This window comes from Crocodylus porosus, unplaced genomic scaffold (genome assembly GCF_001723895.1).
Source record: "Crocodylus porosus isolate Cpor-Errol unplaced genomic scaffold, CroPor_comp1, whole genome shotgun sequence".
In the NCBI taxonomy this organism is placed as follows: domain Eukaryota; kingdom Metazoa; phylum Chordata; order Crocodylia; family Crocodylidae; genus Crocodylus; species Crocodylus porosus.
The window spans coordinates 53,926,817-53,954,392 of NW_017728949.1; the positions used below are offsets into that span (position 1 = coordinate 53,926,817).

Genomic DNA, 27,576 nt, shown 5'->3' on the forward strand with positions numbered 1-27,576 from the left:
AAAACAGAGCATGTCAGTTCCTGACAGATGCAGGATATGAATTGTCCATGGTTGAGAGGCTTTTTAAAAAAGTTTTTGTAAATCCGTCATAAACTTGGCCAGTCTAATGGTGGAAGCATTAAAAAGAGAACCTGCTGCTATTTAGGTCAATTATTGCCATTTCCCAGCAATTTAAATCAGCATGCCATTGCGCTAAAATAATTATTACAGGGGAGTAAAGATTTCATAAATACCAGATGTGTAGCTGGTGCTGATCTTTGACTGAATAATGGGCAGCAGAGGCTCTGTTTTAGGTTTTTGTTGGAGAGTCAGCTCCTTGCTACCTCACAATGTAGATTTGTCTTAGTCGTGTGAAAGAGACCCTCTCAGAAGGACTGTACTGCTAACCCCTCAGATTTGAATATCCTACTTTTTCATTTATCAGGCAACTTTCTCCCCCTTTTTTTTTTCTTCATACTTATCTTGTTGTTTTGGGGTTTTTTACTGGGTTGGTCACCAGAAAAGCTCTTGGAGGTACATTTAAACCGCTAGCAAGGGTTGCAAAATAAACTTGCTTTTACACAGGTCCTGTATAAACAGTGGGTATATATAACAAAAAAAAAAAATCAGCAGGATTCAGAAGTGTAATCCTTCCTGTTTTTTGAAGCTTTCTTTCCTTTTCAGGAAATGATCGAAGAGCTTCAGAAGCGTTGCATTCATCTGGAATACCCCTTGCTGGCTGAGTATGACTTCAGAAATGATTCAGTGAATCCGGACATAAATATTGACCTGAAACCCACAGCTGTTCTCAGACCTTATCAAGAGAAAAGCCTGAGGAAGATGTTTGGGAATGGGCGAGCTAGATCAGGAGTCATTGTCCTGCCGTGCGGTGAGTTACTCGTGTGTGTCTTGGCTGACTGATGTGACATCTCCCACAGCTGGTGGCGCTCTTACATTTGTAATGCGCTAACTTTTGAGCAGTGCATCAGATCAGTTCTAAAATTTCCAGAAAGGTTCTAGATATAAGTGGGCAGAGCACTGCCTGTTTTGATGGGAAGGGGAAATGGAAGCAAGAGCATCTGATTAGCAGATATGCCAGCTCCCCTGCATCTGCTAATGTCAGTTGTTCAGGAAGCTGATTCACAGCAAACATTAATTCCTTCCAACATACAAATGCTTCTCTGTCTCAGCTGTGCTGATCCACTCAATGCAGGTTGAAGAATGTCAACACCCTTGACAATTTGTCTCCCAGAAAGAAAGACAACAAATGATGGAAGTGTAAGGAAGTGGGAAAGAAACTACACAGAGAATTACTTAGACTGGGGGCGGAGGGGAGAACAGGAAACTGGTGGCAGGGGAGATGGGAGATTGTTATAGCATATCTGGCATACTGAGGAGAGTCTGGGATGGAACGAAGGTACAGATATCCGCTGGTATGATGGAGGGAAAGGAGGGAGGAGGAGATGGTGTAGGAAGGTGGAGGGCATGTTGAGCTGGCACGATGGAGAGCTGGGATATTTGCAAAGTATTACTGAAATAGGATGGGAAGTGTGAAGAACATGCAGAGCTTGGGGGATGGTGGAATGGAGAGATGCAAGGAGCCTTTGGGATGCTAGTTAAATAAAAGGTTACTGAAGCCACGTCTAACAGTAGCTTTGGAATGAAGAAACTGGTAAAATCGGCTCGTCTTGTTGCAAAGTGCATTCATTGTGGTTCTGCTGAGCCTTTCTGGCTTTTCTGCCAGGCCCCCTTATGGAAGCGTGGTTTTTGTACGTACCTGTTTGTATGCACAGCCTGTGTCTTTTAATTCTTAAAGCCACAGACAACAAGAAATTTGTCCTTCTCCAGCTGAGCTCATGAGTAACTGTTTTCCAGTCTCTTTCCTCCCTTCTCTCTCACTTTTCTTTGAGCATGACAATTTCTGTAGGACAGTTATGAATGATGATTGCTTTTCTTTTTTTCTAGGCGCGGGCAAGTCTCTTGTCGGAGTCACAGCTGCATGCACAGTCCATAAGCGATGCCTGGTACTTGGCAACTCTGCAGTGTCTGTGGAGCAGTGGAAAGCCCAGTTCAAGATGTGGTCCACCATAGATGACAGCCAGATCTGTCGATTCACCTCAGATGCCAAAGACAAGCCCATTGGGTGCTCGATTGCCATTAGCACGTACTCCATGTTGGGGCACACAACCAAGAGGTCTTGGGAGGCAGAGAGAGTAATGGAGTGGCTTAAAAGTCAAGAGTGGGGCCTCATGATCCTTGATGAAGTGCACACCATACCTGGTAAGGGAGTAGCATTACGAAGCCCCTCTCATCATGCCCATGATTAACGCAGTGCCTCTTTAATACTGTTTCCCTTTTCATTTCCTCAGAATATTGAATGCACTTTTAGCAAGCTCCTAGTTTAGTGCTTGAAACGTAACTATATAAACATGTTATTTGGTAGTGTTGGAGCAATGCTGATTCTGTCTGCAAGGATTTCTGTAGGTGGTATTTTGTGTTGGACAAACTGTATGGCTGGAACAGATATATACTGCAGATGCAATACGTTCTCCTTCAGGTCAAGCATTGCGTTCTGGTCTAATTGGGTCACCTGAAGCAGAATGCATTGCATTCGAAAGCATGTCTGTGTCTGTCCCAACCATGCAGTTTGATCAGTAAAAGCTATCACCAGCAGCAATCCTTGCCTCTTGTCTATTATTTGATGCATGTTTTTCAGCCCTTCTGTGAAGATCAATTCCCAGAGTCCTCTCAAAGCAATGCAGCATTTCCTACATTGAACACCTTCAGGAGCAAATTGGATGCTTACCTTGCTGGGATCCTATGACCCCAGCTGACTTCCTGCCCTTCGGGCCAGGGGCTGGACTCGATGATCTTCCGAGGTCCCTTCCAGCCCGAATGTCTTATGAAATCTATGACGCGTGTTATTCTCCGTAGTGGGAGGAATAGTTGTATTAAAGTTAGATTTTCCTTAATTGCAGCAGTAACAGTGTCATATCTGGGCGAGTTGTTCTCATGCGGTGATCTGGAAGACAGGATAGTCGCACGCTACTGGCTCTTAAACTGCAGCCAGATACTTTAAGACCACTAAATGCTCATTTACTTTTCATCAAAGCAGCTTGCCATGTGGATGTTGTACCACTGTGAATAAGGGGAGTTGATCTGCATGCTCTTAAAGGGAGATGGAAATGTCATAAACCAAATTCTTTTTATGGTCGCACATCTAGACAAGGAGACTTTTAAAGTCCATTTCCACCCAATAAAATGCTGTGAATACTTATGACAAAACTATATCTTTGACCAACACAGCTACAACCATCACCCCCAAAACATGGTGAATACTTGTGGTAACTTGTAAACTGCCAGGTGAGAATGGGATGATGGAAGGGAAGAAAGGAGTGCTAGTGATGAGGAGGCACTCTGGGCAGAAATGCCTCGCTAATCCCGCATCTGCTTTCTGTTATATTTTACACAGTTGATTTGGATGCAACTGTTATGTCTTGGGAGAAGTAGGAAAATACTGGAAAGTGGAAGTGGCAGAAATGGGAGAAGGGTTTGTTGATTGGCAGCCCCTTTAGGGTAGGAATATTCTGCTCCCTTAGTTCTCTTAGGTTCATCCCTTCTTAGACTTAAAAGTAAGGTAGAGAATATAGGCTCTGCTGCTAGCTACCGTAATGCTAAATGCTTGAAATACCTCGGGTAGAGGACAGGGTTTTTTGTAGGCGGAGGATGCTGTGGTAGGCTAGTAGCTTCTAGAAGTAGAAGCCCCGAAGTCTCTTCCTTTCTAATCTGGTTCTGAAATGGTATGTGGCGTAGACCAGTGCTTCTCAAAGTGGCGGTCCGTGGACCGGTGCTGGTCCACAACCCACCGGTTGCCAGTCCGCAGCAAGTTGCCAGGAAAGAAAAACGTATATTTTCAGAAGCATAACACTGATATGTCATAGCGCCACAGTTTGTACGTTCCAACTCTCCAGGTGACGTCACGTCATGCGAGGTGAGGAAAGAGAAAGAAACAGCCGGTCGCGCATTTGTGTGGCGCTGTTGCACGCAGTTGCTGCCACCAGCTGAACTGGGCACCGGTCCTTGGCCCATGGGAAAAAAAATTGCCGGTCTGCCACATCAGATAGTTTGAGAAGCACTGGCGTAGACCAAGTCCCCTAACAGCGCTGCGTCTGTTCTTCTAATGGGGCAATGGGAATAATGGAGAGATCTGAGGACTCCTGTGTTTTGTAGTGTTCTGTGAGTGTGTCAAAAACTGCAGCTAGTCTGAAACGACCATTAAATGAGGGTCCTGCCTGAACTGGATCAGCATTGCTTTGCACAGTGCTCATTGTTGTGGCACACAGCTCTGCATCTTTTTAGGTGGAAGGTCCATGTCCTTGCAGTGCTGGTCTTTTTTAATCCATTTGTGAAACCAAAATGAAATTTTCTGTTCTGTATCTCCTAGCAAAAATGTTCAGGCGTGTGCTCACCATTGTACAAGCTCACTGCAAACTGGGATTGACGGCTACCCTGGTCAGGGAGGACGATAAAATCGTGGACTTGAATTTCCTGATTGGCCCAAAACTCTATGAAGCCAACTGGATGGAGCTGCAGAACAATGGTTACATTGCCAAAGTGCAGTGTGCTGAGGTGATGCTCTGCTCTTTATTACCACTCGAGTACCATGCTGTATTCTGCAGTCTACAGGCGTTTGCAGGCAGAGCTATCCCATTCCATATCTTGAATGAAGAGAAGCATTTGTCCTTGAGAAACTGCAGTTCAGGCCAGGCTGTCCCTTATCATCACTAAGTTCATGATAACTCCTGCACGGTGCATTGTGTGGTATCACGACTGATTAATGTGCTCATTTTTGTGGCTGGTCTGGTAATGCCATGTTGATGTTTTCTGGCCCCACCTTCAAACATGTTCGCAGAGGCCACTGTGCTGATGTAGTGTTGCAGTCCTTGGTAGTCAGGTCAGAAGGGACACTTTTGACCATCTACTTTGACGTCCTGCCTGGCAAGGCTAGCAAGCCCGGTGGTACGTGGTGGAATGGAGATCTAATTTTTGACTGGTACCCAATTTGAATTTAAAGACGAGATGGGATGGTGGTTACCACAGCCCTTGGGAAAGCTCATCCAGTGGTTAGATGCGAGTGCTTTATTTCAAGTTCAGCCTGGTGTGGCCATTGATTCTAGTCACTGGATTTTGTTAATCATTGCAATGTGATTGTATGATCTGTCCCTTAGTTGTTGAAGCAGACGAGAAAGGTGAATCTCAGCTGTCATGTTAGAGAAGGGAAACCTTACTTCTTACACATTTTCTTCAAAAATTCGAGGCACTCATGTAATTGGAGCATGGCAGAGAGACCTGGAGTTTAGTCACAGCGGTGGGTGGGGTGGAAGTCCTCCAGGGTCCTTCCTGTTTCCTTCTTACGGGCCACAGACGGACGTGCTGTTTGAAGCACCCCAGACAGAGTGCAACATTGACAGCCAAAAAAGTGCTTCAAAGGTGATGTCTGAGGAAAGAGGAACTTTAAAACATCTAATTTTGAAGCACTTCGTGAAACGACTGCCCCGTCCAACCATCCTCCAGCACCCTGCAGTGCTCCTTTCCCTCACATTGCTGAAGGAGGAAGCGGGGTAGACAGCCAGCGAGCACTGTCCTGTGCGGCTGTGCGGAGGCAGAAGCATGCAGGGTTTCCTGCTCTCCTGGCCCTGGCTGGTGCTGGGCGACTGCATGCCAAAGTGCTTATGTGGGTTTGGGGGTTTACATAATGTAGGACTTGGAGCACTTTGCATGCCTGCCTGTCCCTGGCTTCAGAATTTAGAGCGCCCTTCCTCCTGCTTTGATTTAACCTTAAATAAAAAACTGGAGGGTGAGAGGGAGTCACTGTCACAGCGGTTTCCATTTCCAGCTCTCAGACCATTGCTGTAACAAGGGAGTTCTGAAACAAGCTAATTCTCCTTAAAGTAAAAATAGGTAAAATCCCCAAGCAAACTGAATGCCCGTCTACAAAGCTCTTGATCCTTTCACTAATCTTCTCCTTCCTGAGCTCTTGGGAGGGCAGTCAGGTTGGAGCACACATGTCCCTATCCTGTCTACTGGAGCTGTTCCATTAAAACACGGTTGGCCAGACTCTTCTTGTATCTGCTTAGCTACAAGATTACAATAAAGCTGACCAAGAGGCCTGAAAACACACACAATTAGTTCTCAGTTGTCTGCATTTTCCCTGGCATAAGTCATTTTTTCCCCCTTGCAAAAATAAAATGCTAGAAAGTGACAGGTCTTTTGAAAAAAAGAATGACCGTTTCATGGCCATTCTAGATAGATGAACAATTAGATAGCCCATCAAGTGACAATGAATCGAGCTGGCAATGTCACTTCAGCCATGAGCAGGTAATTTGGTTTCAGGAGCAGAGTTTACTTGCTCTGTATCCTGCCTGGTCATTCCCGACTTGCCTTGGGCAAAGACCCGTACCGTAGTGTGAGCTCTCCAGGCGTGCTGTGCGACTTTGTGCAAATTCATGTTCTTTAATGTGTGGGACTTCTGGGGGGTGTTAATTTAGGATCTGTATTCTAAGAAAGACAAGATGTTAACAGTGGGAACGGGCAAGTTTCTGTGCCTAGACCAGGCTTGCATTTTCCCTGTGCACCAGTCTGGTTTTCCTCCTCCCGCTGTGCAGAGGTGGGGTGTCATTTCACACCTGGCGCAGTCTGCTCTGGGCTGACGGTGCCGCGGGGCTGTTCCTGACTTCCGACTTACCTTGTGGTAACAATAGAGGGCAGCGCTAGCATTCGTCCAGGTGCTCCCTTTCCGCCTACAACACGGTGAGGAGCAGAATGTAAAATTATGTTAGTGGCTGCAGCATGTTCAGGGTGAGTGCTCATTAGGGGTTTCTGCCAGCTGATAACTATTTCCAGTAACTGTTTTCAGAGGATTGCCCCCCACTGCCATAGAAAGGTCAGGCCTTGAAGGCACATTTGCAAACCTCTGAATTGCTGAGATTAATGGGGATGAGCGCTCAGCTCTGGCCGTTTTAGACACTCCAGTCAGTGTGCGAACAGAAGCTGATGTGCTCGATGGCAGCAAATCCTGTGTTGCGCTCTTGAAATCTTCTGTCTTCAAACATTTTTTTATTCTCATCCTCCCTTTTCCTCCTGGGAGTATTCACAGGAACGAGAAAGTTTACCTTTCATGCAAGGGGTGGGCAGGAGCAATAGTCTACTTCATACTTACCTCGTCGTTCCTCCAGGCTGGTGAGACAGCAAGCTTCTTCCCCAGTTACTGTGGCCTGCCTGTTAAGTTGCGCCCAGGAAAAGGCTAAGAGAACTTTTTTTTAGCCACATCTTCCATCCCATGATGCAGACGTTGGGCTTAGTTACTGGTGCTCTTCATGACTGAGCAGGTTTGTTTTTAAACTTCCTTAACTGACAGGACTTACTAACCAAGTTTTCATTTGCTAGTGTGGTTAACACTTTCATGCGGCACTGCTGAGTGGAGCAGAAGACTATGAGTTTCTAGTCTGGTTTAGCATTGAGGTAGGACCACTACATTTGAGGCAAGGTCCTCAAAATCTGTTGATGATCTGTAATAATACAGACTAGAGAGAGGTGGGTAGCTGTGTTTAGTATGAAGTCAGGCAGAAGATGGGGCAGGGTGGCACCTTAGAGACTAACACATTCAGAAGGGCAGCAGCTTTCCTCAGTAACACCTCACAAAGGGTATGGGCTTGTGACAAAGGAGATTGGCTATTTGCTTTTGTCTACAGTGTGAAAAACGACATGTCTTTCAGCTGACCCTGGAACTCAAGACATTACCCAGTGCTGTAGCAGTGGTTGGGGAGACCCTCCGAACACGACTTGTTAGGCCCGCAGTGGATTCCTAAAGGAAATGCTTGGGCTCGCGGCAGGCTTCAGTAGGTGAAACTGTGGCCTGTTACGCAGAAGTCGGGACGCATGACCATATTTGTCTCTCAAATCTAACCGTTAAAGTTTAAAAAGAAAAACCGAGACTTTTGTAGTTTTGCACGTATTCATTTGTTTTGGTTCTTTCCCCCCAAACGTCTAGGTTTGGTGCCCCATGTCTCCCGAGTTCTACAGAGAATACGTCGCCATCAAAACAAAGAAGCGGATACTGCTCTACACCATGAACCCAAACAAATTCAGGGCGTGCCAGTTCCTGATTAAGTTTCATGAGCGAAGGAATGACAAGATCATCGTGTTTGCTGACAACGTGTTTGCCCTGAAGGAATATGCAATCAGGCTGGGGAAGTAAGTGATAATGAATTGTTCCTTCCTGGGAGCACATTTCACAAATTTCACTTCCAGCATTTGTCCAAGAAAAGCGAATAGGAAATGGCAGCAGGCTTTTTAGGTGAACTTCAGTGCGTGTTGCTGTAGGTGGCATTATTCTAAGGTGAGCTGTGTGTTCAGTGCCTGCCACAGAGGAATCCTAAACTTGTGTGGAGACTTCATAGTAGTAGTCGCAAAGAAATGGTTTGGGGATCAAGAGAAGTGGCTGAAGGCAGGGTTATTTGGACGGTGAACTCTGTGACTGTTGCGTACTGTAATCTCTCCCCCGTATGAATGAGGAGCACTTGGCCCATAGGATCTTCGGGGCTCTCAGCACCTTCCCTGCTTTCCTCCCCCGCTCAGGTCCTGTGGCAGACTCATCTTAAACTGAGATGTTTCACTTTGAGGGGCACAGAGGGGAGGCTTCTCACATAGTCTGTGCCATGCCTGGTATGCTGGGGTTTCCAGGCATTAACGGGATATGGCTGACAAACAAAATGGTAGCACCATTCGGCAAGAGACCCGTGAGCTTCTGTGCTGCCTTGGAAGGGCTCTTTGCATGTGGTCCAAGTACAGAAGCAAAGAGCAAGCCCATCTGAACTTCGCTACACAGCATCAGCGTTCTTGCAGGATTGGAGAGGGGACAGTCGAGGAGAGTTCTTGGTCTCTTCCTTGTGTACAGTCCTTCTCCAGGAGTGGATTCAGGGAAGCCAGCTCATTTGTCACAACCCCAGACTGGAGCCATTGGGTTCTCCTTTGCTGTTAGAAGTGGTGCAGAGACAGCACTTGACTTTCCAAGCCTCTGTTGTCCAAGGAGTTTCCAGTAGCATTTCTGGCCCAAAAAACAAACTTTCTCCTTATCCCTTTCCAAAATTTGTCATGAGTTTTGACTGGCATTTGAATACTCCTGCTCATTGTGATTTCAAATAATAAGCAGGGCTAACAATGCTGGAAGATTTCCAGATTCAGAACTCGTGGTCTTTCATCATTATCCTTAAACCCGGCTGGACAGAGATTAGCTAGAATGATGCTTCTGGAATGCTATTAATGCTGTGCAGTGTTCCATAGAAAATAATTAATAAAACGTCGGGTAGGGAAAGCTGGGTGGTTGTCTGCTAAATAGCAGCTTGTACAATGATAGACTGGGAAGATGCGTGGTAACTGGTGTAAGAGAAGATTTATGGCAGAACTACTGTGTCTTTGTTTGGCTGCGTTTCAAGTGACTTCTTCCTCCGCATAGCACTCCTCAGATTTGGAGAGGATCCCGTGGTCATGCAGCTGTCAGCACCACGAGAGAAGCGTTGCAGTCTTGAAGGATTCTCCTCTTTGGTTAGAGCCCTTTTCTCAGAATAGTTCTAATCCTGCTGTCCTAGCAGTTGGCCTGTCACCCAGGCCGTTCTAGATCCATGCTTCCCAACCTGTTCGCCCCCCCCAGGCTGGATCAGCGGTGCCAGGTTGGTCCACCGGCCCTATCCAGTCTGTGTGTGATCCAGCGCACAGGCCCTGGGATGGATCCAGCCGCATAGAGCTTGGAAATTTGGCATTGGTGTGGTGGCAGTGTTAATTGTCACTGCTCTCGCTGCCACATTTCTGTCCTCATGTGGGCCAGATGACATGACTCCACGGGTCAGATCTGGTCTGCATGCTGGGGATTGAGCACCCCTGTTCTAGATCATATGATGCCTCTTCTTGGGAGGCATCATATGATCATGGGATCATCATTACGTCTACAAGTTGTCACATCTCAGTCAGGCCTTTCTGGGCCTTATGGGTTTGAGATGTGTGTTGAGTGTAAAAGCATCCTTGAGGCTTGGTATTTCCCCAGGAGTGGGGAGATGCCGTGCTGTGACTTTTGGTTGTAATTCAGCATTTTGTGTTGTGTCCTGGATACGGAGTGCCCTGTTGCTCATTAGTTCATCACTATAATCCCAAGTGAGGTATGGCCAGGGGAGGAAGAGCATCCTTGATTTTTCATTTAACGGGTTCAATCAAAGGAAAAATGGGCAAATGTTTGACCAGCTCTGTCGTCTTGGGAAGCAGTTCTTTATAGATGTGCAAGGTACACGTGCTTTAATTCTAGCTTAGCAGTGAGATGTTTTGTGTAAAGTTTGGATTAAAGAAAGCATCATTTTTGTATTGTAAAATAAAATGATAAATGAAAGCTTAAAGTAAGGGACCCCATACACTGTTGGCTCCGACACGGTTACAGAGTGCCGCTAACCAGTTGACTGTTTAAACGGGTTGGGTGCTGTTGGCCGTTTCATTGTTAGTCACAGCCAAAGAGAAGATTGTTAATAAAATACGATAAGTAGAAGAATTGGATTAGAAGAGAGTTGGTCTGCTTGGTGACGCAGAAATAAGCTGAAGCTTGCTCTCGAGGAGGCATTTAGAAAGCCCTCACCAGGGAGTCAGATGGCAAGATGCAGAAGACTTTCAGGCTGTGCATTGGGTTCTTGTTCTTGCTGGGATATATGCCAGCCCTCAAACTCAGCTCAGGGTTGGTTTGTTTGTTTGTTTGGGGGGTGGGGGTGGTTAATAAAAGGGAGCGTGAACAGTCATGCAAGGTAGTTTGGAAGCCTGAAAGAGAAGGGCAATCCACATCTACAAGCACAAAGAATTGGAGCATCTCATTTCTTTCCTCTATCGTTTGTCCTTTCAATGTGAAGAAGGTAGCCTTTGCTGCTCTCACCTTGAGACCAAAGGCACTTCCCACTTCTGTCAGCCTTTGAGTGTGCACTGGCCAGGCCTGCTAGGGAAGTCTGGCTGCTGCTCTGCTGGGGAAGGCCAAACTGCTGCTTACGTCCATAAGGCACTGTGGATGTCAAGCTGGTCGCACCACCTGATCTCCAGAGGTAATTGGAGACAAGAATTTCCAACATCCATCTTGAGGCACTGCGGCTTTCATTAGAAGGGAAACTCAGATTCTTAAGGATTCAACCAGGAAAAACCAAGAGGGACACAGCTGTCCATGTGCTGACTCAATGGATTTGTGGAACAAAAAAGCCCTGCCTTTGTATTTAAACAGCTGCCTCCCATCTTTCATGTAGGCTTAGCAGATATATTCAGTCCATTGATCTGCAGTGCCATCGGCGTGCATCAAATGAGCACCGTTTGCAACTGTCAGGAATTATTTCTGCAGAGAATGGAAAGACATCTACCTCTGGCAGATCAGGTTGCTCCAGGTGGCGAGTCAGCCTCCTGTTGGGCAGGGTTACTGTCAAGAGGTGAAAGGGTTAGCAAAGCCGTGTTAGATCTACTTCCATTTTTATATTGACCTCAAAAAGGTAGCATTTGTATATGTTGTGCTCTTTTATTGCATAGTCTGTGGGTTGAAGAAAAGCTGTGCACTTCCATGGTGCATCAGTTATCCAAATGTAATGCAGACCATGCTTGGGAAGTACACGATCCCATTCGTGTGGCGTAACAGTGCAGCAGCGGGCTAGCTCCCATTGTTTCACGGCTTTTAATAACAGTTCTGTGACAGCTGCTTCCCCTTCGCTGTTTCTGGTGCAGTTAAAGTACAGGTAGTTCTGAACTAGATGACGTGATGGAAAGACGCTGTGCAGTTTATACCCTTAACCAGTGTTGTTCCAGCGTGAGCAGGGCATTTGGGATGGCATTATGTAATTAAGCAAATCGTGCACTTCTCTGGTACGGATGTAGGCAGAGTTAGTCTCATGCCTCCTGTCCAGAGTCTCTGAGCACCTAGGAACAAACAGCTGTGAGAAGTCTTGCTCTGATTACCTTGCCTCTGATTACCTGTTCTCTCCTTTCAGACCTTATATATATGGTCCCACTGCGCAAGGGGAAAGGATGCAAATCCTGCAGAACTTCAAGCATAACCCAAAAATCAACACCATCTTTATTTCCAAGGTAAATGAAGGCATTCAGTGTGACAGCATCACCTTGAAAGAGACTGTATTTTAAAGAAACAGTAAGTTACACGTGCTCTCTTATTTTTGATGTACTTTTATTGCACCTCACCAGGTTTGTTGTTCATTAAGCCTTCGTTTGTTACTGTGGGAAAATAGCTTATTGCTCAGAGGCTGCTTCTGTATTGTAGGTAGGTGACACATCCTTTGACCTGCCAGAAGCCAATGTTCTGATTCAGATTTCGTCCCATGGGGGGTCTCGAAGACAGGAGGCTCAAAGATTGGGACGAGTGCTGAGAGCCAAAAAAGGTAAATGAGGTTGTTCTTGGGCTCTGGGCCTTGGGACCAGGAACTCTTAATCATTTAAACTGAACCCTGAAATGTTGGTGCCGCATACGGTTTCCACTTGTGCCATATGGCAAACTGCTGTTGTGTTGACATTGGCCAAGTCAGGCCAGTCCCATGTGTGTAAGTCACAAGGCATCCTAAATCTGTCGCATTAAGGAGCCATCTTGTCTTCCCTCCTGCCTGTGTTTCCCACTACGTACCCTCCTCTCATAGATTTCTTCTTTTTTCCTTTACCATGGCCAAGAAGTGAGTCTTCCCCCTTCATATTTTTGTTCCACTTCCCTTCTTTTCTCTCCTTCAGCCCTATTTCAGTGTCCCTGCTGGAGTGCCATCACCCCACGTCCCTGCTTTGCCCTTTCTCCTGCTTCTTTTGCCTTTTCTTCAAGAGCATATTCAAGTGAATGGCTTCGAGGATGCCCCTGCCCATTGTGGGCCCAGGTCCAGGTCCAGAGTATTGATGCCACAGCCCCAGACACGTGATGCAGTCACATTCGGTTCCAGGAAGATCTCTGTTAAAGGGCCGGTTTGTTTCCTCCGGCATGTTGCGGTACAGTGGGGACCGATGAACTGCCCTCTCCTCGTTTCTGCTGTGTAGCTCCCTGGCACCAGTTTAGATTGTAAGCTGTTCGGAGCAGGGACTGCTGTTCTTTGTACAGCACCTAGTACAGGGTGACCCAAGGTCCTTTTGCCCCTCCTCAGTCTCAATGGTGATAAATGGAGAGCCCAACTCCTCCCCCACTGCATGCTGGGGTCTATGGTGTATATATTATAGCTTAAAATAAATTTACCAGTCCAGTTTCTGGTACCTAACACTTTTCCCCACAGAGAGCCGTTGCTAGTGAGTTACTTAAATGATCTATATTGGGGTTGGTGAACTTTGGGAGACAAGAAGATGGGGCTTTTTGCAGTGCCTAAAGGTGAGGTGTCCACCGTAACAAACTCCTGTCAAACTTAGCCAGCCAGCGATCTTGTTGGTAACATCTGCAGAGGCCAAAGATTTGCCTAGATGTGGAGCTGGGATTATATAGCACTCGTAGGTTGTGTAGTGCACAGCAGAGGGCATGGGACGGCACCACCACAACTTGAGAAAGTGAATCTGTGTTTCCTTTAATGCTGAGTGAGACCACGTGTAGGATTCTCTTCCCAGCAGTCTCTTTAATAAAACCTTTCCTTTGCTTTCCCTCCCTCTTGGCTTAAGGGCTTTCCCACCTATGTGCTTCCACATGTGGGGGTGGGGACTCTGTTGTTCTTTTTACCTCCTCCTCGGAGCATGTTGTAATGGTCTTGTTATCTTGATGTCCCTCTGGCTTCTTATCGCTGTGTTCAGGTGGGGGAGGACTTGGTGGCTGGAAGCTAGTACAGTCTTTGGTACTGAACTGGCCCCTGAGCATTTGGTTTCAGACGGAGCTAGCAGGAGGGCCACTAGGCCCGTATCACTGGTGGCGGGAGAAAGAAACTCCAAACGCCTGAACCAGAACTTGGTTTTCCAGATCTCCTCCTTTCTTCTCAGGAGGTGTGAAGGAGAGACTGGTACCTACCACCAGCATGACTTTCAGCTTGAGAAATGGGATCAGCTTATTTGCAAGGCTTATAAGGATACATTGTCAAATTGATTTTGGAACAGCATAATCCTAATGTTTGAAACTGTCATTCTTTGAGCTCTGGATTTGGAGCCTAGAAACTTCTGAATGGCAAATCTCTAAGTAATTCAGTGCTTAACATTTAGAATTGCCTGAAACATCAAACTTAATTTGGGGTATTAACATTGTTTTCTGTTGTGAAAGACCATTCTGTTTTCATACGCATGTGAGGTAAAAAAAAAGTCTATGCTTTTGGCTGCAGTGGAGGACTCCCATTTTCCTAACTAATTAGAAGGCATCTAATCGGTGATGGGCTTAGGTGATCCCTGACTCTTAAATGCCAGCTCCACCCATCTTGCCTTTGCAGCTCACCATAGTTTAAATTTCATACCACAAGGTAGAAGGAGGTGCATCCGCGGCATTCATGCTTGTGTTAAAGCTGTACGTTGCTGCTCTTGTAGAAGCGAGCAAAAGTTTCTTCTCCCTCACAGAAGACCTGCCTGGAGGACTTGGCAATGTGGTTAATCCCCACAGTTGCTGTCCAGCTTGAGTAACGCTGGTAAAGGATTTCACGTTACTTTGCAGACAGATATTGTTTTTGCTTTCTTGGGATTCCTGCTGGTGTCTCACATGGAGGTTGTTGAGGGAGGAACACTGGGCTTTCTCTGCTTCAGGCTGAGAATTGGAGGCCAGCCACGGGGGTATGTCCATCCTTGGTTGGAATTGGGATTTCCATATGGGGTCAGTCGTTCATAAACTGTGGTGAGGCACGAGTTCAAGACACCAGCTTGAAGTACGGGCAGCCTGGGGAGGGTCACGGTGAAGGCTGTCTCGAGGCAGCTCTGACAGTTCTTGATTACTGAGTTTTCCTTGGACTGCGCTGTGCTATTGCCCGGAGCAGAAAGGGCACACGTAGAACTAGTCGGTGATTTCTTAGCCGTGGACGAAGACTCGGCACGTGCTGCCTCTCAAGGCTCTAGGGTGCTTTTGATGAGCCTTGACTTGCTTGTAGATCTTGAACGCTTCTCCTACTGTCTGAAGAGAACCTGAGAAGTGGATGGAGGCCAGCGACCTTTGCTCCAAGGGGTCTCTCCGTAGGGTACCATTGTTCCTACATGAGCTTGGGGTTTGGATGAGAGTTTAACTGGCTGTGACGTGATGCCAACACACTGCAGTAGACAGAGAAAGCAACTGGAAGAATTTCAGTGGCCCGTGGCTGGCATCTCTGGGGAGAGTGCCTATGAGGGGGCACCTTGGACTGCTCCTAGATGGCCAGGTAGCAGCTGTAGTGATGAGTCTTTCTTTCACTTTTCTCCTCACATGAGAAACATGATCTTTTTTGCCCACAGTTGACTTCCAAAGTTATTTCTGCCTTTTTCACCTCACAAGTAGGGACTGCTGTAATGCACGGGGGCAGTGGGAGGAAACATCTTTTGGGCCATTGAGAAGCTAGAGCAAGAGCTGAATGCCAAGGTCTTTTGGGGGAGTCGAATTGCACATTGGGAGCACGTCAGATCAGTGTCTGGGGATTAGCCTGGTTTGCAGTGAGCTTCCAGGAGCAAGTCGAGGTGCTGGTTTTAGCTTGCAAAGCCCGAAGTCATTTGGGACTGAGGTTTCTTGAGGAAGCATTTTTCTCTGTGCCTGTCTGCTGAGGTCAAGCCCATGGAGACGTTTGAGCTGGAGCCCCCCTGAAATACTGAGGGAACTGCTGGCAAGGCATTTATTTCCTTGGAGGACCCTTGTCACACTGAATTCCCCACCCTGGTCTGCAGAGCCTGGTTTTCTTGCTTTTTCTGGAACAGCAGCAAAGCTTATTCCACCCCCCCACCCTCCCCCGACTTTGCCTAGTGGGGAGAAATAGTTCTTTTTTCAGCACGTAGCATGTGGGTTGGTTGCTGATGTTGCATTGAAAGTATGTATTTATTACTAATAAAGGATGCCACATCTATTAGTGAAGATTTGTGTAGGAGCAAATGCAGTTCAATTTAATGGACTACAGTTAGCTGTATGTAAAGAATTGGAGGGAACTTGTGGTTTTTCTTTACCAATTGAACCCCAGATCCTAGCATAAAAATGATATTGTAGTGTTACCCTAAATGCTTCTCTCTTTAAATGGCAGTGCTTTTAAAAGCACCCATGCTACTTTTGAAAATTAAACTTGGTTTCCTAGATCTTGCTGGCTGGTTGGAGAGAGCACATGCAAAGTACCTCGTGTTCAGTTTGTGGATCCCGTAGCATAGGGTTCATGCAATGCAGTGTGGGCTTGAAAGTCCACCTGGAAGGCACGTGCCCCTGTCACTGGTAGTGAAACTTGGGGTGGTACCGTAGATTCTGGAGATGCTGCTTTATTCCCTTTGCTCCATGAAGCCTGTTGCCCACGTACAGATACGTATAGCATACACGATTCTGCATTTTCAGTAGACCGTGCTTCTGTGCCACGTTTGAGCAGATGTCTCCAATTCAGTTAGTAAGGGACCCCCCTCCCTCCACACACACACACACACGCACACATTGCAGCTGTTGCACATTTAAGACCAGCTACATGTGCAGGGTACCCATCATGCCATAAAAGGGTCCAACCAGCTATAAAGTTAGACCTCCAGAATGTGTGCGAACTTCATAGCTGGTTGCTGTCTGGCTTTAATTTCCACATTTATTTAACGTGCTTCTTGCCAGTGCTGGTGGAGGTTGGATCAAGCTCCCCCTGCACTGTCAGTAAGGTGCAGTGGAATCTAATGCGTGACCCCACAGTCGTGCTTCCTGCCCCTGTGCGTGTGGTGTGGTAGGAGGCCTGATGGTGTAGATCATGGATTAGATCTCATCAGGCCTTTACCTGCAAGTATAGAGAGGCCCTAAGACTCTCCCTCTGTATTGGCTTGACTGTGTTCTGCCAGCACCCACGCGATGTTCATCTCATTTTGTTTTCACCCTGTTTGGTACATGTAATATGGCAACAAGCTGCGCACATAACACCCGTGCAGCGGAGTTAGATCCTGCAGAGCATCTCCTGTTGGCTGCTGCCATTGCAGATACCAGCAGCAGGCAGTAAGACTTTCCATGCACGTGTGTCTGCACTTAACAACTTCTCATATTACCTTCAGGCATACACGCCGCTGATCTTTAAAGCATATTCAGAAAAGTGATTGGGTTAAAATGAGAGCCATACACCTGCTCTGGGTGCAGTCTTTTTTTATCCTTGGTTCAGCGTCCTAATCTCAAGCCAACTAATCATCCGCTGTCTCTTGTCTCCTAGGGACCGTGGCAGAGGAATACAATGCCTTCTTTTATTCTCTGGTATCGCAAGACACTCAGGAAATGGCTTATTCGACCAAGCGACAAAGATTTCTGGTGGATCAAGGGTACAGTTTCAAGGTAATATTCACCTTTAAGAGGAGCACAGCTAACGTGTGCTGGTCAGATCATTGAGGCTGGGAATTTGAACAGATGAAATACTTTTTGAAAATAGTCAAGTGTGCAATTGTTGTCAATTGGCACTTGGCAACAACAGCTGTTGCCATAACAACACTGTATTTTATTGAGCTTGAGGATGGGTTGGAGCAGTATTTTACAGCCTTTGTGGATGCAGCATTTTGACTGCCAGCAGCTGGGGAGAGGGGCAGAGGAAGTACAATTACATGGAAGTTTGATCCCATATAAATGGGGTGGCCGTGACCTGGCCGTAGGTGTCTTGAAAGTGGGTGTCTGCAAACAGCAATGAGGCAAGTGGGAGAATGGAGACTCAAGTAAAACACTTTGCTTGGTGTCCTCAGTGGGTTGTCCTCCTCGTTGCTGTGTGTGACAGGGTACGTATCAGTGTCCTGTGAATGCTTTACACTGGCAGTGCTCAACCTTTTGTCCCTACAAGCTGAACAAGTGCTGTGGGGCTGGTCTGTTGGTCTGCTTGAGCTCCGCGCTGCCTCCACTTGGCCCCTTGTGCACCTGTCTAGGGTGCAGGGCCATGCAGTCTAGCCAGCAGAGTTGGCAGTGGAAATTTGGCAGTAGAGCAGTAACCACATTTTTGGTTCCATGGGGGGTGGGTCTTGTAGACTGGCCAACATGGCTCCATGGCCAGGGGCTGAGCACCCCTGCTTCTCCCTCTTCTTGCCTGTTAAAAGGAAAGTTGCTGGGGTTTTTTTTTGTACTTCATAGATTTCATAGACATTTGGGCTGGAAGGGACCTCAGAAGATCATCGAGTCCAGCCCCCTGCTCCAGGGGCAGGAAGTCAGCTGGGGTCATAGGATCCCAGCAAGATAAGGATCCAATTTGCTCTTGAAGGTGTTCAGTGTAGGCGCTTGAACCACCTCCGCTGGCAGACTGTTCCAGACCTCGGGGGCTCGGACAGTAAAGAAATTCTTCCTTATGTCCAGCCTGAAACGGTCTCGCAGGAGTTTGTGACCGCTCGACCTCGTCATCCCTTGGGGCGCTCTGGTGAACAAACGTTCCCCCAGATCCTGGTGGTCACCCCTGGTGATAGTTTCCTTCCCTTATCAGTTCTTCTTGGCATTGCCGAGAAGGTCTGCCAAGTGAACCGTAGCTCGAACATGTATGTTTGAGGCTGTGGCTAAAATGACTATTTCAGTGCTAGGCACTTTTGTTCTCTTTGTTTTCAGCTCTTGTCCTTAGCATGGCATTTCCTCTCTTCTACAAATCAAATACTTCTTTAAAAGATTTGAAAATATACATTCTGACTCTTATAAGACTAGTCGGAAGCCTCACCGTTGCTACCCAGAGCCGGCTGGGTTATATCAGTGTTCAAGTATTTGTTCACATTCATGCTGTGGTAGGCGTGCATAACGGTTGAGTAGTGGATGCGTCGGACACGGCAGCTTACATCCATAGCCATTGTGGTTGTTTCCAGTAGCTTCATGCTTCTTGTATTCCCAGGAGGTGCACAGTACAATAGAAGTGTGGCCTTGTAGGTGTGCAGATTTCTTTATTTAGTGCCATGATTCTCAACCAGGGTGCCATGGCAGTGTTACCACTTTTAGGTGTGGATACATGGTTCACAGGATAAGCCCCAAGATTTCAAATAGAAATCCAGAGTTTGGTCTTCCTGAGTTCTTGCAACAGAAAATCTGCTCTGTTACTTTTCTGTAGTCAAAAAAAGAGTGAAAACTAAGAGCTGGCACTTTCCAAGGGGGGCTCGTGTCTGGCCAGGGGTGCCTCAAGTCCAAACAACATTGTGAACCACGGACTTGGTGCTTGTGATGATGGCAGCTCTCAAAGCAGCACTTCCTTTGTGGGGCATTAACATCTGTGCCCTAAAGACAAGCAAGGCAGAAGATATCAAGCTACTCTCAGCAGCAGCCTTTTCAAAGTGGCATCCCTGCTTCACCTAGGAGCCATAGAGCAGGTGCTGCCAGAGTCCAGGAGAAGAGGCTTCAGCTCCTGTTCTCTCCCTCCTGCTCCTGATATTCCAGAGAAAAAGGGGCAGGTGTCTCATCCTATCCTGGACCTGTGAAGACTGAACAAATCCATAAGCCTGCTTGGATTTTGGACAGAAATGCTAGCAGTGCCCATCATTCCTTCTCTCCAGCTCACTTGGTTTGCAGCCTCCTCCGTGGTTCATACCTCCACACTGTTCTTTTTGGCCCCAGATGGTTTGAGATTTACAGTGCAGCCAAGGCCAGTGGTTGTTGCTTCTGTTTAGTCACCCCACAGCACTGAGAGTCTTCCCTGAATACCTCACTGTTGTCGCACTTCTGTCTAGACTAGTGATGCTCAACCAGGGTGCCACAGCACACTGGAGTGCCGCCAGATCCTTGAAAGGGTGCCACGAGGTGTAAGATAAGTGAGGTGTTAAGAGATACACAGATACTCAGGGTTGTCCCTGCCTAGGTCGTTCCCTGCCCCTTTGCAAGGAGACAAGCATTGTAATTTAGAAATTAGTTTATGAAATTGTGTGCCATTGAACTCACAGCAGTTGTAGAAGGTGCCTCAAGTCCAGTGAGGGGTTTCTTGAGTCCAGAAAGGTTGAGAGGCATTGGTTTAGACAAATAACAGAACATTAGGGTGGGAAGGGACCTCAGGAGGTCACCTCTACTCCAACCCCCTGCTCCAAGCATGACCAGCCCCAACTACATCATCCCAGCCGAGGTTTTGTTTAGTCAGGACTTAAACACCTCCAAGGATGGAGACTGCACCACCTCTCCGGGGAGCCTGTTCCAGTGCTTCACCGCCATCCTCGTGAGAGAGTTTTTCCTAATATCCAACCTCAGCTTCCCTTGCTGCATCCTGAGACCGTTGCTCCTTGTCCTGTCATCTGCCCCCACTGAGATCAGTCCAGGTCCATCCTCTTTGCAACCCCCCTGCGGGGAGGTGGAGGCTGCTATTCAATCCCCCTCAGTCTTCTCTTCTCTAGACTAAATCAGCCCAGTTCCCTGGGCCTCTCCTCACAAGTCCGGTGCCCCAGTCCCTGAACCATTTCTGTTGCCCTCTGTTGGACTCTCTCCAATTTTTCCGCATCCTTTCTGTAGTGGACGGCCCAAAACTGGACTGAAATACTGCTGTAAGACCAGTTCGGTCAAGAAGTCACCCCAGCCTGAATGTCTTACTGCTCCTATTGGACAACTGGGCCTAATGGTCTCAACCCACAAGACAGTAGAGGCCAGAAGTTCCTTGAACTCCAGATCAGCAAAATTGTATTTCCCCAGCTTGGATCTTGCTTCGTTGACTTAGTCGCTGATGTTGGTTCTGTTATCCAGAATCAGACCTGTCTCATACTTATAATCACATTGTCATGTGCCCACAACACCACTAGGTAGACTTTTTAGGTTTATTATGAGGCTGGCTAATGAAACTGTATCACCCTGTGAGACATCAGATGACCAGGCACACGAACACCTGTTCCAGCTCCATCCTGTCATTGCTGAATTGGCAGTCAGGCCCCCAGAACAGGCCCTGGGTACTGATGGCTCCAAGAAGATATTTGTTTCATGGACAACAGCTCAACAATTAAAGGATCAGACTAGTTTGTACTGTCTTCCTACCTGTTGTGAGAATCTGCCTGGTAAAGTTCTTACATGACACCTGACCCCTCCACAGGTATAGCTGCTCATTTATGATCACCCTGGCTTGCTTGAGGCAGTCCATTCGTGGGCATGGTATCAGCTGCACGGGATAGCACCAGTGGCGTTCCTCTCCCAGGAGACTGCAGTGATTTGGCAAGTGAAGACAGAGTTCTTCAGCAATCAGTATTTTCTCCTTGGAAAATCCTGTTATTATAGACTGCTTGGCACCAAAGATAAGTGCCCAGGCCTTGTTGTAGAAGAGGCCTGAGCTCAGGATCCTCAGTTTGTACTAATCTGTCTGCATTTCCACTGACTCCTTCCTCCCCTCTCAGGGTAATGTGCACCCACGTTGATCCTGATAGCTCCGTAGCAGCAGAGAGAATTCTGGCTGAGCATCATCAGAGAGCTGTGTTCGTCTGAAGCTGGGTGGAAGGCAGGGTAGAGATGCACCTTATAGACTAACTAAATACATTTGAGATGGCCATCTTGACTGCCTTTACATCAGCCACAAGGCTCATAGAATCATACAATCATAGATGTCGGGTCGGAAGGGACCTTGTAGATCTTCAAGTCCGACCTCCTGCCTGGGCAGGAGAAAAAACTGGGCTCAAATGACTCCAGCCAGGTAGGCATCCAGCCTCTTCTTAAAGACCCCCAAGGTAGGAGCCAGCACCACTTCCCTTGGAAGCTGGTTCCAGCTCCTGTCTGCCCTGACCGTGAAGTAGTTCTTATGGATGTCTAATCTAAACCTCCTCTCCAACAACTTGTGGCCGTTATTCCTTGTTATGCGGGGGGCGCTCGGTTAAACAAGGTCTCTCTGGTCCCTCCTAGTGAGTTTATAGACAGTCACCAGGTCCCCCCGCGGCCTTTTCTTGTGGAGGCTGACCAGGTCCAGGTCCCGCAGTCTCTCATAGGACCTGCCCTGCTGCCCCCTGATCATGCGAGTGGCCTCCGCTGGACCCTCTCCGTGTTGTCCACATCCCTCCTTAAGTGGGGCACCCAGAACTGGACGCAGGACTCCAGCTGAGGCCTGACCAGTGCCGCATAGAGGGGGAGGATCACCTCCTTGGACCTGCTCGAGATGCATCTGTGGATGCACGACAAGGTGCGGTTAGCCCTGCCCACCGTGACCTCGCATTGTCGGCCCACGTTCATCTTGGAGTCAGTCATGACTCCCAGATCCCTTTCTGCCTCCGTGCTTTCAAGAAGGCTCAGTGAACTCCATGTTCTCGCAGCACACCCTCCTGGTGCATCGCATTGCAGAAAGAGGTGCTCACACTGATACGGTGGTGTTCCTCCATAAGGCGAACAGGTTGATCACTTGATGGTTTGGAGAGGAGCCATGAGAATAATTAAAGGATTGGAAAACATGCCTTGTACTGTGAGACACTCCAGGGGACAGTTCAGTCCATCAATCAGTCAGTTCAACTGTCAGTCACTCGATATCTTTTCTGAAGCACAGACATCTGAACTGGATGTGGTACTCCACGCCGATGTGAAATGGAGGTTACTATTTCAAATCCCACTCTTTATACATCCCAAAATTGCATTAAACCTCTTGGGCACAGCAACACCATGAGAGCTCCTATTCAGCTGATTACCTACCTTGACTTCTAAGCACTAAAAAAACACCTTGTTTGCCTGCAGCCAATTTGCCAGCTGATCCGAGTCAGCTGTGGCAGTGACCTGTCTTCTTCTTTACCCCTTACCTGGTTATCTGCAGATGTTATCAGTGATGACTTTTATTCAAGTTAGTGATTAAAATGTTAAAAAGAGACACCACCAGAAACACGCTTGCTGGATAATGGTTCTTCATTTACACTTTGAAATGTATTGACCAGTTTTTAATCTGTTAACCTGCGCTGTGGTTTGGTTTTGTATCACTTTGCTTCTGATTCAGCTCTTCTAAAGAGGAGGATTTGGGGTGAGAGTGGCAATTTAGCATCTGCATCTGTTCTAATGAAGTATTAAAATGCCTGGAAAAAGACTCGATTGTGCTCGATTTATATTCATGTGCTGGGCAGTAAATGTATAGAGACGTAAGAATGGGAGAGACCATTTGGGTCTTACAAGCATCGTCCTGTGTATAAAGTGAATCAAGATCCTTAGAACTTAATTAAGTGGTTTGCCTTTACTATTCCTAATCAAGGTGGGAGGGTGTATGTTGAAATTCTCACTACAATGACAGGTTGGGTCACGTCCCAGGAAAATTGGAAATAATGATGAAAACTAACAGAACAGGGATAAACGGGTAACTCCAAAGGATGAAAGCATGATCTTAAATTCCACTGGTCTGAATGTGTAACTGGGGTAAATGACACTTATCTGGTCATACTGGCACATAAAGCATTGGGCCAAATGAGGCATTCTCTCAGTCCTTAGCTATTGGCTTACGCTTCTGCCTCTTGCCTTGGTAAGACTTGACTTTACATGAATGTGGCAGATCAGATGGACTATATCTTTCATTTTGTATGACCTGTATTTTTACTAGCAGTAAATCAACGCTGTTAGGACTGCTGGTATGCTATCAACGCTCACACAGAAGCACGATTGATATTCTTTGGCTTGGATTATACCTTTTTTTTTTAATTCAACCAGAAGGGGAGAAATTGCATCCTCTGCTTCGTTCTGTCCCGCAGGTGATCACAAAGCTTGCAGGCATGGAAGAAGAAGACCTTTCGTTTTCATCCAAAGAAGAGCAGCAGCAGCTTCTCCAGAAAGTCCTGCAAGCATCTGACCTGGATGCTGAGGAAGAGGTGGTAGCTGGGGAGTATGGCTCCAAGTCATCTCAGGTAAGCAGAAAGGTTGTCATGTCCCTACACCGGTGACAACAAACACCACCATGTCAGGCTGCCCCTCTCATCTTAATTCTGCATCGCAGCAGTGTCACAGTTCCCTGCCAGTTGCACAGGCAGATTGTTGGAAACATGCCCTTACTTCCATTTAATCTTCACGGCTAGCAAGGTCCTAACTCTGGTAGCTGTAAAGCAGTGTAGAGAAATGAGACACGTGAGGAAATTCAAACTTTGTTATTTCTGCACTCTTGGAGACAGATGGCAGATATGGATTTTGCTGGGTGTTAAATTCTCACCAAAGCAAATTGTTTTATAAAGTACACATTCTACCCAAGTGCATTGTTGTTCTTGGAAATCATCACATTGTAAATGTTCGACTTCAGAGGGCCAATTATCTAGGATGATCAAGAGAACCACCTCCATATGTTCTTGAGAAGTTTCAGGATTTTTTTTAACATTGAATATAAAATAATTTGCCCCAAATAGCAAATTGAAAGGCATTGCTAAGTCCCGAGTTAAAAGGACACCACGTTCGTAATTAAAGATTGATTGAACAATGATATGCTGGAATGCCCTGTGAATTCTGAATCCATTGAGAGGTCTTCAGATCCATCGTTTTAGTTATACTTAAGCAAGTAGAGGTGTATATTTGATGCATGTGTAAAGAGTTTCTGTGGTTGAGGGGTGCACTGGTACAGCAGTGAAGACGGGATTAGTTTGAGTTATGCCAGTGATCAAGATACCTGTGTGTGTCCAGAGCCTTGAGATTAAAATTGGTGCAGTCCCCACACTACATCGCATCTAGCTACTCCGACGTCTGGTGGCAGTTGTGGGGGTGATGCATATAGTTACTCAGGAACTGTGATTTTTTTCTCCCCCCTTTCTTGTAGGTGTCCCGGCGTGCAGGCACAATGAGTTCCATGTCTGGAGCAGACGACACGGTTTATATGGAATACCACTCCTCACGGAGCAAGGCGGCCTCCAATAAGCATATCCACCCACTTTTCAAACGTTTCAGGAAGTGATGTGAAATACAGAGGCATTTAGTTAAACTACAGAGCTATTTTATTTCCATATCTAGAAATACGGAGTTTAAATAGTTCTAGGTTGTTAAAGGACTCTTTTAATGTGCGGCTGTGTAGATACGTGTATAGTTAGCAAGCTGTCCATGCTAATGGGCGAGGCCGAAAGGATGAACGGATTAATTTTAGCCACAGCAAAAGATGTGAAAGGACTGAATCCTGGTTATACCTGTCTGATATTTCCAGGGTGATAAATGAAACTTCTATTTTTATCAGTTGAATTTAGAGACCACTTAAGCAAATTCTGCAAAATGGATCTCTTTTGTATATGACGTTTGTATCAGTATCTGAAATTTTATTTGTCACCTTACTATGCTTGTTCAACTAGAATATTGAAGTTTAAAATGCCTAAATAAAAGTCATTCCCTGAACTGGAGGTTCTGACAAAAGCATTTTATATATCATATTTTGGCATAGGAAGCAGAGTAATTTTACACTTGTAACTTAACCTAGCTTCAGTAAGTTACAAATTGGTAGGGAATGCCCTAATCAGTGATTCAAGAGAGAGAATCTGAAGAGGGCTTCTTCACTGGAATAAATGTGAGAAAGTGTTTTTAAAAAGTTAATCCACAATCTGTTTGGCATGTTGGATTTTTTTTGGTGTTACTACTAATGATGAGACGGGGTTGAAATAAAAGATGTTCCCTTAAAATGTGTTTCCTTGTATTGATGGTGCAAGAAAACCATAGTAACCTTCTGTTTGGTGTTGGTAAGTTATGCTAGAACATTAGTATTCAGCAAAACTTACCGTTTGAACATTAGCTGATTTGAGTGCCCTGCCTTTAAATGCAGATATACTTGATTACCGGCAGCACTGTCAAATAGATCTGCTGTTGTTATTTAATAGCTTTGTTAATCATTTGGACGGGTGGTGCCCAACTGTCTGGCCCTGTGGGCTGGACGAGTAGCACTGGGTTAGTCCAGAGGCAGGATCCCACGTGGGGACAGCCTGCGTGCCCAGATTTGGCTATCGCGGCAGCATAACAGGGCCACATTATCCATCCTGTAGGGCTCTTCTCCCAGGTCCAGACATTTGGAGGTGAGGAAGTGGTGGCAGTGTTAATTGCTGCTTCCCTGCTGCCAATGTCTGGACCTCAGGGGGCCCCCATGGGCCAAATGACATAGCTCTGCAGGCCAGCCATGAGCACCACCGATTTGGATGATGGGATTGAGTGTACGTTTAGTAGATTTGCAGATCACAAATTTGGGTGGAGTCGCAGACACTGGAGGGCAGGGCCAGGGTCATAGTTTCATATTTTCTAGGGTCGGAAGGGACCTGAACAGATCAAGTCCGACCCCCTGCCCTGAGCAGGAACAAGCACTGGGATCAAATCACCCCAGCCAGTATCTATCCAGCCTTCTCTTGAAGACCCCCAAGGTAGGGGAGAGCACCACCTCCCTTGGGAGCCCATTCCAGAGCCTGGCAGCCCTAAACGTACAATAATGTCTCCTGATATCAAGCCTGAACCTGCTCTCAATCAATTTGTGGTCGTTATTCCTAGTAACCTCGGGTGGTGCCCAGGCGAACAGAGCCTCCCCCAATTCCTGCTGGTCCCCCCTGGTGAGCTTGTAAACGGCCACCAGGTCCCCCCTCAGCCTTCTCTTGAGGCTGAATAGATTCAGGCCCTTCAGCCTCTCCCTGTAGGGCCTGCCCCGCTGCCCCTTGACCATGGGAGTGGCCTCCTCTGGACCCTCCTGAAGTGCAGCACCCAGAGCTGGATGCAGTACTCCAACTGCAGCCTGACCAGTGCCTCATAGAGGCGGAGGATCACCTCCCTGGACCTGCTTGTGATGCATCTGTAGATGCACAACGAGGTGCGGGTAGCCTTACTGACCACTTCCTCGCATTGGCAGCTCATATCCATCCTGGAGTCAACAATGACTCCCAAGATCTCTTTCTGCCACCGTGTTGTTGAGAAGGGTGTTCCCCAGCCTATCAGTGTGTTGCTGGTTCCTTCTCCCTAGATGCAGCACCTTGCAGTTGTCTGCGTTGAACTCCATCCCATAAAGTGGGAGGATCATCTCACAAATTCCTTTGGGCAGGGGGCTGGACTTGATGATCTCTCGAGGTCCCTTCCAGCCCTGATGTCTATGAAATCTATGAAATGCCAGTGTCATGGAATCATAGAAGTCGGGTCGAAGGGACCTTGTAGATCTTCAAGTCCGACCCCCGGCCTGGTTGGGAGAAAAACTCGACTCAAATGACTCCAGCCAGGTAGGCATCAAGCCTCTTCTTAAAGATCCCCAGGGTAGGAGCCAGCACCACTTCCCTTGGACGTTGGTTCCAGCTCCTAGCCGCCCTAACTGTGAAGTAGTTCTTGCGGATGTCTAATCTAAACCTACTCTCCAACAACTTGTGGCCGTTATTCCTTGTTATGGGGTGGGGAACGCTAGGGGAAACAGTGTCTCTTCCAAACCCTTCTGGTCTCCCCTAGTGAGTTTATAGACGGTCACCAGGTCCCCCCTCAGCCTTCTGTTGTGAAGGCTGAACAGGTTTAGGTCCTGCAGTCTTTCATTGTAGGGTCTGCCCTGTAGTCCCTGGATCATGTGAGTGGCCTCCTCTGGACCCTCTCCATGATGTCCACATCCCTCCTGAAGTGCGGCGCCCAGAACTGGATGCAGTACTCCAGCTGTG

General features: G+C 47.1%; 1 protein-coding gene across 1 annotated transcript in view; it reads left to right on the forward strand.

The window, feature by feature from the left end:
* Window positions 1-25,597, forward strand: part of ERCC3 (ERCC excision repair 3, TFIIH core complex helicase subunit) — a 31,433-nt gene extending 5,836 nt beyond the window's left edge. Inside the window, exons 4-12 of the mRNA XM_019553564.1 lie at window positions 664-868; window positions 1,945-2,259; window positions 4,424-4,608; window positions 8,030-8,232; window positions 12,030-12,126; window positions 12,317-12,434; window positions 17,307-17,425; window positions 23,704-23,856; window positions 24,750-25,597. Coding sequence (XP_019409109.1) covers window positions 664-868; window positions 1,945-2,259; window positions 4,424-4,608; window positions 8,030-8,232; window positions 12,030-12,126; window positions 12,317-12,434; window positions 17,307-17,425; window positions 23,704-23,856; window positions 24,750-24,884 — 1,530 coding nt within the window. The 3' untranslated portion in view covers window positions 24,885-25,597. The remainder of the gene's footprint in view (window positions 1-663; window positions 869-1,944; window positions 2,260-4,423; window positions 4,609-8,029; window positions 8,233-12,029; window positions 12,127-12,316; window positions 12,435-17,306; window positions 17,426-23,703; window positions 23,857-24,749) is intronic.
* The last annotated feature ends 1,979 nt before the right edge of the window (window positions 25,598-27,576 follow it).